The 12,291-nt window shown below is 44.5% G+C and overlaps 1 protein-coding gene across 1 annotated transcript in view; it reads right to left on the bottom strand.

Annotated features, from left to right (window-relative positions):
- Positions 1–12,291, bottom strand: part of Parp4 (poly (ADP-ribose) polymerase family, member 4) — a 102,286-nt gene that overhangs the window by 48,759 nt on the left and 41,236 nt on the right. Inside the window, exons 15-17 of the mRNA NM_001427093.1 lie at positions 5,463–5,587; positions 4,427–4,558; positions 2,294–2,380 (exon numbers count right to left, since the gene is read on the bottom strand). Coding sequence (NP_001414022.1) covers positions 2,294–2,380; positions 4,427–4,558; positions 5,463–5,587 — 344 coding nt within the window. The remainder of the gene's footprint in view (positions 1–2,293; positions 2,381–4,426; positions 4,559–5,462; positions 5,588–12,291) is intronic.

Below are 12,291 nucleotides of genomic sequence, written 5' to 3'. Positions count from 1 at the left end.
ACATCTGAGGAGAGGCAGAGGGAGGCTGGTCATTAAGAAAGTTGCTCAAGGGACTCCATACCATAGGTGCGGACACTATGACACATGGGTGTCTCCATGTAACCCCTTCCTGGAAGGACCTACGGCTTCTCTGGTCTTAATGGCTGTTGGCACTGGCTCCCCAGTGGCTGCAGAAAGCAGCATTCTCTAAGCTTGTGTGATGCTTAATCTACTCATTAAAACCCTTTAAATTTAAATTTAAAAATTGTACTTTTAAATGTACTTAACATTCTTTGCATGGAATGTTGATAATTGTTGTAGAAGCTGGCGATCTAATGAGCAGCTAAGACAGAAAAAGGAGAAATTACGTCTTCCATTCCTTCCCCCTTCCCCCTCTTCCTCTCCTTTCTCTCCTTCCCTCCTTTCAGATAGAGTCTCATATATCCTAGACTTGCCTCACACTCACTCTACAGCCAAGGATGAACTTCTGCTTCATGAGTGCCGAGATTCCCGCCTGGTTTGCCTGGTAAGGGGAACCCAGGGTTCCATGGCAGCGCTTTTCTGCCTGAGCTACTGATCCAGGAGAGATTGAGGCTAACAAATGGATTCATTGAGCATCTCCCAAGACTGTCCAGGAAATACGAAGTCCCACAAAGCGGAATTTAGTTAAAGCAGCACTTCCGGCCCTCTCTCTTATTACCAGAAAGAGCATAGTTCAGCCAGGCAAACGGACAACCTGGGCTAGCGGCCGCCTGGGAGAAGCAGCATGAAGACTGTATTTTACGTTGTAAATCTCCCCATCTGTCCAAACAACCAAACCTTGGACTTTCTGTCTCTGAACCTACATGAGCTGACATGGGCGCCTGTTCAGGGCTGGCTCCCTTTTGTGCATTAGCCAGAACAGGTCGTGCACTATCGTGAGAGCTCTCTCTTACTTATCTCTAATGCTGGAGTGACTTCTCACTGGGAGGGCTTGTTAATTCTGTGACACTATGTGTCCAGATCTACAACTATCTAGAGGTACCTATTTCCTGCAATGTGAGAGTTCATCTCAACTTCTCCAACTATACTGGCCATTCTCCCTCTATGATGAAAACATAGCACATTTGGATCACTGATTAATTTAGGCTTAAGCGTTAAGTTATTAATATGCTGCTTGCTTTTAAACCTACTGAGGGTGTGTGTGTGCAAGAAGCATGAGTGTGCAGGAGGTGTATGTGTGTATCATGTATGTGTGTGAGGTGTCTGAGTGTGGGCATGCACTGTGTGTGCATGTAAGCATGCATGTGCCATGGTGTGGATTTGTATGTAAGTTATTGCCTTCTGCGTATGCACGTGGAGGCCAGAGGACAACTTTGTGAACTCCATTTTCTCATGCTACCTTTACATGGGTTCTGGGGAGCCGACTTGGGTGTCAGGCTTACGCAGCAAGCACTCTGACCTGCTAAGCCATCTCGCCAGCCTTAAATTATTGCTTCTGATATTACGTATCTCTATCTGTAGAAAGGAACTAAAACAACGAAGGGGCAATTATTACAGAAGCCACAGTGCTGATCCTTTAAGTATGTGGCCGGAAGCCCTGGAATGGGCTGAAGAGATCGCTCAGCGGGTAAAGAACAAGCCACCAGGCTGGCGACCTGAGTTCTGTTTCCTGGACCCGCAGCTGGAAGAAGAGAACCAACTCAGATAGAAAGCCGTGCTCTGACTTCTGTGTACATTCTGAGGTGTGTGTGCATACGCACACGAACTAACCAAATGTAAGCACAGAGCAAGTTATCCCTTAGATCTGCATTAACCTTCAGTGTGCTCTTCCTTCAACCAAACACTGGATTTCTAAAAGACCTTACAGGGATGCCTTCTGCGTCACGGCTTGGTGGAAGGTGGACATATTGATCGGCGATTAGTTCTGGGAGAGATATTAATAGATTACATTTTACATCTGAAGACTGTATTCCCAGTGTGTGTTCTCTTGTTAGCTCTGGCAGCCCAGTGCCTGGCGGCGGCACCAGTTCTTCCTGCTTCGTCCAACACTGACTTTATTTCCCCTTTAGTCGATGCACATGGCTATGGCTGGCTTGGCCTCCTGTACTCCGAGGGGGTTTGCATTAGTGTGTCTAGGTCGCTCTGACAGCCTAGAGCTCACAGTGTAGAACAGCAGGTGGGCCTTGAAATTGCAGCAGGTGTATACCGCCCTGTGTGGCATTTATGAGGAATCTCATAAGCCCAGAGTACTGTAAAAGATGGTGGCTTCTCTTATGAATGCCTACTACATTTCCCATGATGCACTGGCTACAAGATGAGTAACAAGCCATACCGGAGTGTCCTGGTCCATCAAGTAAGCACCATGGCCCTGGCTGACAGCCTCTCGGTATTCCTGCCGGGCTTCTTCTTTTTCCTTTATCTGAAAAAGACAATTATCATGATTTTTTAAAAAGATATATTTATTTATCATATACAAGTACACTGTAGCTGTCTTCAGACACACCAGAAGAGGGCATCAGATCCCATTACAGATGGTTGTGAGCCACCATGTGGTTGCTGGGAATTGAACTCAGGACCTCTGGAAGAGCAGACAGTGCTCTTAACCCCTGAGCCATCTCTCCAGTCCCCAGTCATGATGATTTTGTTGGTTTTGAATTTTTGAGGCAAGGTCTCACTGTGTCCTAGACTGGCCTGGAACTCACCATGTACCCCAGACTGGCCTTGAGCTTGCAACAATCCTCCTGCCTCTGCTGAGATGGCAGGTGTGAGGTGCCATGCCCAACGTTGGGAAAGATTTTTAAAATGCTCATTATAGGGGTTGGGGATTTAGCTCAGTGGTAGAGTACTTGCCTAGCAAGTGCAAGGCCCTGGGTTCGGTCCCCAGCTCCGAAAAAAAAAATGCTCATTATAGGGAAAGTGATTTCAGACTTGACCCAGTATTTATTAAAAGCCTAGACAAAGCTAGGAAACTAAGTCTAGGTGAACAAAAACTTACATAAACAGATCACCAAAGTGTCCTGCCAGATAGGAATCGGGACTAGAAAAGGCCAACTAGAGAGAATCCTCCTCACCCTAGGACCAGACTCCAGTCAGAAGTTGAAAATGAAAACTTTGGAACTTTATAATAGACACAACAAAAGTGTTTACTTCATGTATTATTTTTAAAATAGTGAGTCTTCTCCTCCTCCCTCTTCCCCTCTCCTCTTCCTCCTCTTTCTTATTTCTTCCTCTTGTTGAGACAGGGTCTCACTATGTAGTCTTGGTAGACCTGGGGCTCACTGTGTAGACCAGGCTGGCCTCGAACTCCACGGAGATCCGCCTGCCCCTGCCTCCTGAGTGCTGGGATTAAAGCTGGGCACCATCACATCAGCTTCTTGTTATTCTTTACAGTCAGGTTTATTAAACTGTGATTTCCTTTGAAATATTTACTTCTACTTTATATGAATGAGTATTTTGCCTGCGTGTATGTCTGTCCAGCCAGAAGAGAGAGTTGGATCCTCTGAACTGAGTTACAGACAGTCGTGAGCTTCCTTGTGGGTGCTGGGAACTGAACCAGGGTCCTCTGCAAGAGCAGCAAATGTTTTGGATCACTGAACCATTCTTCATCTCCAGAGTCTACTTTAAAATTAGCAAGTCATGGATTATAACTGCAACGCAGGCTAGTCTTTAGTGGAGTCAGGGCTGTGGATGTTAAGCCAGTGCTCTCTATACCTCTAGTTTCACATCTAGCTTCTACTACTTTTTTGGGTAGGGCTTTTTTTGTTTTTGGGGTTTTTTTTCCTGAGAAAATTCACTTCAGTGAGACTGGATTCATTTTGCAAACTTATATAAGAAGTCGGATGTGGTAGTGCATGTTTTTAATCCCAACATTCAGAGGGCTGGGGTAGGACTGTTGCAAGTTCAAAGTTAGCCAGGGCTGCAGAGTGAGTGTGAGGTCATCCTGGGCTGCACAGTGAACCCTGATCTTCAGACCCTGCTGTAGCCTCCTGAGTGCTTGTATGGCGGGCCCAAGTCACTGTGCCCTCCTCTGTCTCTTAAACTTCAGACACTGAAATAACTTCCTCTGCGGCCAGTGAGACGGCTCAGTGGGTAAAGGCATGTGCCATCAAGCCTAACGGTGCCAACTGGACCCCAGGGATCCACGTGTGGAAAGGGAGAACTGACTCCTGAAGTTCTCCTCAGACCCTCACACACAGGGCCTGGCTTATGTGTGTGCATGGATGCACACACACACAAATAAAAACACAGCAAAAAATGTGGAAGAAAGACAAAAGGAAGTAACTTTCTATGTTTAAACTACCTAAACAAACAGAAATGGAGGAGACTGTAGAGAGACCAACTGTGTGAGGCCATTCTTCAAAGGATATTTTGGGTTTTAGTGCTGCTACTTCCTAGCCTTGCAGCACAGGCACTCGGATAATGGCGGTTTGGGTAGATGAGGACTCCACACCCTTCCTCCTCTCACCTCTCCCACTATGTGCTTCCCGTTGATGAAGGCCTCGAAGCCACACACAGCTGCCTTGTCGTCCAATGGGAAGATGTATTTTGCCTCAATAGGCACGTGGCTTTGATTTGTGTATGTCTGAAAAACAATGACCTGAAAGAGGAGGGGGAAAAAAAAAAACCTCATATAATTGATAAAATGACATGGAGCATTTACAAGAACAACTAATGAAAAGAATTATACATACTCACTTCAGAATCCTAACATGTTTGTTTTGTTTTGTTTTGCTTTTTTGAGACAGGGACATGTGAACTTGTATGGATGTTGACCTTGAACTCTGGATTCTCCTGCCTTCCTTCCTTCACCTCCCAAGTGCTGGGATTACATGCGTGAACCACCGTGACAGTTTAAACCCCTTACATTTCCAACATGTCCTCCAAACTCACAAGCCTGGCTTCTGGGGTCCATGGTTTCCATGACCACAGTGGATTGTTCATGTCATGGGACCCAGTGCACCAACTGTATGTTTAATGCATTTAGAGGGGCCTGACTTAGAGTAGGAGTCAACAAAACCCTCTCCTGCTAAGGATTTTGCTGCCTCCCAGGTGTCAACATGGCTGGGAACTTCTGGAATACAGACATTCCTGGCCCTACGATGGGTCATCTCTCAATAAATCATGATAAGCTAAAAAATGTAAGTGAGAAATTAATTCAATGAGTAGATTTTAGAATAACATACAATTGGTCTTCTTCAACCAACTACAGATAGAATACTTGGGAAAAATAACATGTGTTTGCATTAAGTACATAGTTTAAATTTTTTTCCCTTAAAAAAGTGACACATGGGGGTTGGGGATTTAGCTCAGTGGTAGAGCGCTTGCCTAGGAAGCGCAAGGCCCTGGGTTCGGGCCCCAGCTCCGAAAAAAAGAACCAAAAAAAAACCAAACAAACAAAAAAAAAGTGACACATGTATTTCATTTAGTTGACTGCAACCAAATTCTTATTTATGACTTATATTCATTTAATTGTTTGTCATAAAACCACAAAAAGTATATACCTGGGCTACAAAGTCTATTATTCTTCCCCTGATGTGAACACTTTCAAGAGGGACAGGATTTGCAGACGCGTCCTGAAGGCCGGCTTTGACGTCTTTGAGGGACTTGACATCTGGTAACTGGAAATCTGCAAGTTTCAAACACAACGTCAGCTTTAAAACAACCACGGCTCTGGTTTTTGTTTTGTTTTTTTTTGTTTTTTTTTTGTCGTCACCATCCTTTCTCTTTACTTTGTTTAGACATGATCTTTCAGCAAAGATGGGAAAATGATATTACACTCACAGATTTCGATGACTCTTTGTTTAAGATAAGCTCCCTCTGTGCAGCCAGCCTTGTCCACTCTCAAATGGAAAACTTCCGTCTCAGCAGTGCAAGTGCGGGGCTCAGGGGCGTGTGCCACCACGTCTAGCTGTTGCTTTATAACTTGGCTTTTGTCTTGTCTTTTTGCTTTCGTTGTGGCAGTGGAGGGTCGAACCCAGGGCTTCATGCACACGAAGCGAACACTGTACTGACTGGGCCCCACTCAACTCTACCAACCGAACCACCCTTAGGGCCACTGTGATTTTTAATACCCAGTTATGAAAAGTAAACCCACGGAGGAAAGCACTGTCAAAATCATTCCTATTTTTCTATTTCATCAAAGATTATTATTTTATCGGGCTGCTGAGATAGCTTAGTGAACAAAGGCGTTTGCTCTCAAGCCTATAAAGCTTTCCATATGGGAAGAAAAGAAGGCACTGTCTTCTGATCTACACACGTGTGCACACACAATAACCTTTAACAGTTTTATTTCTTTATTATTTATTTGTGTTTGAAATCAAAATAGGACCTGAATTTTATTTCTTTAAAAAACAAAAACAAAAACAAAAACAAAAAACCCAAACTCTTTGTTTCATTGATTCTTTGTGTTGCTTCCATTTTTAAATTATTTAAAAAATTACTTTATATGCATTTTCTGCCTGTATTCATGTCTATGCACCAAGCATGTGCCTGAAACCCACAAAAGCCAGCAGAGGGTGTAGGATCCCCTGAAACTACAGTTACAGATAGCTGCGAGCTGGGATGCTCACACGTAGATGCTGGGAATTGAATCCAGATCCTCTGGAGGGATAGATAGCTTTCGGAAACACTCAGCCATCTATCCAGCCCTCTGACTTTCCGTTCTCTCCCACCGTGATAAGGTAGGAAACAAGGAATCCTTTCGTTTTTCCTATATTTGTTAAGATAGACAAACTAACCGGAAAAAAGATAGAAAAACTCAAAATAATAAAGTTAGTGATGAAAGAGAGCCATTATAACAGCCACTAATGGAATTCAGAGCCACTAGGATATATCTTAAAAATGCATACCACTAAGTTTGAAAAAAACTAAAAGATATGGGTGAATTTCTAGATGTATATAATCTATACCAAAATTTTAAGAGGATTTTATCTTATGTGCATGGGTATTTTGTCTATGTGTGTCTGTGCCTGTCCACATGTGCTCCTGGAGGGTGGAGGCCTTGAATCCTCTAGAGGTACAGGTGATTGTGAGCTGCCATGTGGGTGCTCAGAATAGAACCTGGGACCTCCGGACTAATAGCCAGTGCTCTTAACCCTGAACCATCTCTCTAGCCCCCGATTTTCCAAATTTAACCAAGATTAGACAAATAATTTAAGCAGAGCTCTAAAAAGAAGTAAAGAATGCTCAAGTAATTTAAAAAAAATCTCATAACTAAGAAAAGCTCAGACCTAGTTGTATTTACTCTGAATTTACCAGACCTTCAAAGAAAAAAAGTCTTCAAAGTCTCTCAAACGATCTATGAAACAGGAAAGGGAAAATGCTGCCAAGTTATTCTTATGGACTGTATTATCCTGATGCCAAAACCATACATCAACAACAAAGAAAATTGTAAATCCATTTCCCTAATGGATAGAGTCACAAAAGGATTCAACATAGGTAAATTAACAAACAAAATCGCATGGATGGCCTCGAGGATAGAAATCACATGGTCATCTGGACGGACGCAGAAACGGGCATTTAACAAAACCAAACCTCCTTCCATGATAAAAGCTCTGAGGAAAGTCAGAAGAGAGCAAATCACAACATAATAAAGGCTATAAACAGCAAAACTATAGCTGACACTGTATTGAATAGGCAGACGCTCAAAGCACCGCCACAGAAGTCAAGAACATAGCGCTGAAAGTCCCACGTAGAGCAACAGGAAGAGAGAAGCAACCAAGGGATCCAAGTGGGAAAGCAGTCAGAGTGTCCTTATTTGCAGATGCTGTGATTCTAGACACAAAATCCCCAACTCTTCACCAGAAGAACTGATACAGCACATGGAGAATGCTTCCTGCTCCTCTGAAGATTCTCAGCACTCACGCGGGGACTCAGAACAACTGCTTTTACCTGCAGCCCCAGGGGACCTATGTCCTCTGCTGGCCTCTGAGCACACTGCACACATGTAATACAAACACACACACACACACACACACACACACACACAGATACATATACATACATACACATGTACACATGTATATACATAAATTAATAAAGATAAATATATGTTTAAAACACCCAAGAAAGAAATAGAGGAAAAAGATAGAAGATGGAGTTTCCATGCTTGTGGCTTAGAAGAATGAATATTGTGAAAATGGCGACTTTATCAAAAGCCATCTGGGGGGGTTGGGGATTTAGCTCAGTGGTAGAGCGCTTGCCTAGCAAGCACAAGGTCCTGGGTTTGGTCCCCAGCTCCGAAAAAAAGAAAAGAAAAAAAAAAAGCCATCTAGATACAAGCGCTACCAAAGCACCGATGCCATTCTCCACAGAAAACAAAAAACAAAAATAAAAACAAAAACAAAACTGAAACAGTGTTAAAATTTGTTTGGAGTACAAAGATCTCTGATAGCTACAGCCATGTGGTGCTGGGGTATCGCCATGCAGGATTTAAAGTTATATGACAAAGGGGTAGTTATAGAAACAGCGAGTTTTGGCACAAAACAGACACATAGACCAGTGGAAGACCAGACCGAGACACAAACCCACACAGTTATGGCCACCAATTTGGACAAGGATGTCAAACATAACCTTTGGGGAGAAAAGAGCCCTTTTAACAAATGGTGCTGGGGGGTTGGGGATTTAGCTCAGTGGTAGAGCGCTTGCTTAGCAAGCACAAGGCCCGGGGTTCGGTCCCCAGCTCCGAAAAAAAGAAAAGAAACAACATCAACAACAACAACAAAAAAACAAATGGTGCTGGGAAAACTAGGTATCTACAGATAGAAGATGAAGTTTGATCCCTACCTCTTACCCTGCCAAAAACAACCTGAAATGGATCAAAGACTTTAATATAAAATGGGAAAATGGTGCTTCTAGAGGGAAAAGGACAGACTTCACACTTCAAGATACAGCCACAGGTGTGGACTTTCTGAGGAGGACTCTAGTCACTAAGAAAAGGCCAATTATGAACAAATGGAATTAAAAGTGCTGTCCACTGAGGAAACGATTACTTGATAAAGAGCTTTTAGGTCAGTTACACACTTAACAGATTACTAATATTTAGAATATATAAACAAGTAAAACACTGAACAAGATAACAAAGAATCCAATCAAAAAAGTAGGCTAAGAAGCAAAACCCAACCCAACCCAAGCAAACATAAAGCATGCTGGCACACGTCTTTAATCCCAGCACTCAGGAGGCAGAGTCCAGTGGATCTCTGTGGTTCGAGGCTAGCCTAGTCTACACAGTGAGTTCCAGCCCAGGCATGGGTCCACAGTAAGATCTTGTCTAAAAAACAAAACAGTAGTGGGCTAAGGACCTGGATGATCTCAATAGAAGAAATACAAATGGCCAACAAGTACATTTTAAAGAGCTCAACATCCTTAGACATCAGGGAAACACAAGTTAAAACCATTATGAGACTCCATTTCATCCCTGTCACAGGGGCTACACTAAGGAGCCAAATGACACAATGCTGGCAAGAAGAATCTCTGTTTACTATTGCTGGGAGTATAAACTGGGGCAGCCATTATGGAAATCAATGTGGAAATTTTTTTAATAACTAAAATTAGAACCACCTTAGGCACTGAATCACTTCTGGGCATAAACCCAAAGGACTCTATAGTCTACCACAGAGATCATCCCCACTTATTACTGCTTATTCACGATAGCAAGGAAATGGGGTCATCCTACATGTCCACCAGCAGATGAAGGAATAATGAAAATCTGGCGCTCACGCACAATGGAATTCTGAAGGAGAATGGGTGGAACTGGAAACGATTAAGTGAGGTAACACAGGCCTGGAAAGACAAATGCCCCATGTTCTCTCTCATGTGCCAATCCTAGCTTTTATAAAAATTGTTTTATTATTGATGTGTGTATGTGCATGTATGTGTGTGTATGTTTGTGAGTGTATGTGCATGTATGTGTGTGTATGTTTGTGCGTGTGTGGAGGTTAGAGGACAGGACAACTGTATAAGGTCAGTTCTCTTCTTCAATCTTTGCATGGGTTCTGGGATAGAACTTGTCCAACAAGCACTTCACAGTTGAGTCACTAATCAGCCCTTGTTTTCTAATTTTTCTAAGTGTGTTTATGTGGGTGAGTGAATACAGAACCTGGGAAACAAGAAAAGAGTTCTCCAGAGGGAACATGGACTTCAAGGGAGAGTGGTAGAGACGGTGTTAGATGTGAGTGCTACGAGGATAGAGAGAAAAGGAGGACTTGGGGGGCGGTGAGAGGGATGGAGAAAGGGAGGAGGGGATTTGATCAAAGCCAGTGGGTATGAAAACACACTACAGGAACCTGCTACTGAGATCTCACCATGACACAGCACAGGGGAAGCCATAGTAGGAGCTCTGCTTGGCGAGGAACAAACTCAAGATTTCTCCTTAGCACCTTGGTAGTAGTGGATAGAAATTCTGAGAAGGGCAGGTTGATTTTGTGGAACACTTGTGCATCCAGCACTCATGACCGACCTGTGAGATGGCTCAGCAAGTGAGGGTTCCCTGCCAAGGCTGAGGGTCCGAGCTCAGTCCCAGAACCCACACAGTAGGGGGAGGGAACTGACTTCCCGAAGCTGTTCTCTAACCTCCAGGGGCATTTTCTTAATTGGTGAGTGACAGGGGAGTACCCAGTGTTGTAGTTTGTACCACCCCTGGGCTGGTGGTCCTGGGTTCTATAACAAAGCAGGCTGAACAAGCCATGAGGAGCAGGTCAGAAAGCAGCTCCCCTCCACATCAGCTTCTGCCTCCAGGCTCCTGCACTCTGAGAGCTCCTGCCCTCACTGCTTCTGATGATGGACTGCGAGTGACATAAACGCTTTCCTCCCCAAGTTACTTTGGTCATGGTGTCTCATCACAGCAGGAGTAACGCTAACTAAGACAGTATAGACCTGTTATCTAAGATGTTTGTGTGTGAGGGGAGAGAAATGAAAGTCCAAACCCTGGTGGGATGACACAGTGAGCACTAAAGGGCTAGGATGTAACTGAGCAGCAATAGAGCACTTGTGTTACGTGTGAGCCTTTCCGCTCAATCCTCCGCACAGGAAAACATAAGTAGGAATGAGAGTACTGTGGTGGGGACTCAGTGGTGGTACTTTTCAGCAGGTGCAAGAACCTGGATCAGTCCCTAGCATCACAACGGGAACGAACCAAAACAAAATTGGTCATCAATAAAAGTATTAGTTGTGGGGGGAAGTATATTGCCGGGGGTCTGGCTATGTATCCCTCGCAGGCTCAGATTTATGGCAAGTGTCCTCCCTAGGCTCCCAAGCACCGGGATTATAAGCTGTACCATCATGGCTTCCCTGTAGTATGTGATTATTGTCTCATTGGTGATATTATAAGAGCTGGGGCCATGGTCTGCCAGGAGGCTTGGCTATTTGACGTTAGTGTGCATTACACTTTGTGGGGCCCTTTCTCTTTTCTCACTCAATGCTTACAGCAATACTTAAAAACAAGGACACACTCTCATATCTGAGGGGTCAATGTCCAAGCCTGCTGAGCAGTGGTTACAGTCACACACGAGCTTTCTGACTATAGCTGTGTCTTGCGCTTGGTCTACCTGCCTCCATAGTACTACTGAGCTCTGACCTAGTTCCATGGGTGCCATGGCTGGGAGATAGTCCATCTCCCAAAGGTTCATGTGTTGGAAGCTTAGTCACCAGGATGGTGATGCTGGAGTGGATGGAAACTTCCCATTGATTAATTTATTCACTTTACATCCCAACCACTGCCCCTTCTCCCAGTCCTCAGACACACAGTGACTCTCTCCATGCCCTCTCTCACTTTCTCCTCTGAGAGGGTAGAGGACCCCCTGGTTATTCCCCCCACTCTAGGAGATCAAGTCTCTGTAGGGCTAGGCGCAATATCTCCCCCTGAGGCCAGACAAGGCAGCCCACGTAGGGGAAATATTCTACAGACGGGAACAGCTTTAGGGACAGTCCCCACTCCAGTTGTTCGGACACGGGACCCACATGAAGACCACCCTGCATATCTGCTACATATGTGTGGGGGTGGAAGACACTCGCTCCAGCCTGGGTCTCTTTGTCTGTGGTTCAGTCTCTGAGAACCCCAAGGGTCCAGGTTAGTTGACTCTGTCTTTCAGTGGAGTTCCTACCCCCTGCAGGGCCCTCAATCCATAAGAGCCCCCAAACTCCATCCAACGTTTGGCTGTGGGTCTCTGTATCTGTTTCAGTCAGCTGCTTGGTAGACCCTCTCAGAAGACAGGACCCTTGCTTGTACTCTGGCTGACTGTCTCATGCTGTGACCTCTCCTTCTCGCCCATGGTTCTGTTGTGATGCTATCTACATTGAGGTCCACATCAGAGGCAAACTGAAGGCAGTATCAGG

The sequence above is a fragment of the Rattus norvegicus genome, chromosome 15 (genome assembly GCF_021556685.1).
Source record: "Rattus norvegicus strain SHRSP/BbbUtx chromosome 15, alternate assembly SHRSP_T2T, whole genome shotgun sequence".
Classification (NCBI taxonomy): Eukaryota; Metazoa; Chordata; class Mammalia; order Rodentia; family Muridae; genus Rattus; species Rattus norvegicus.
This window is presented reverse-complemented; position numbering and strand designations above follow the sequence as displayed.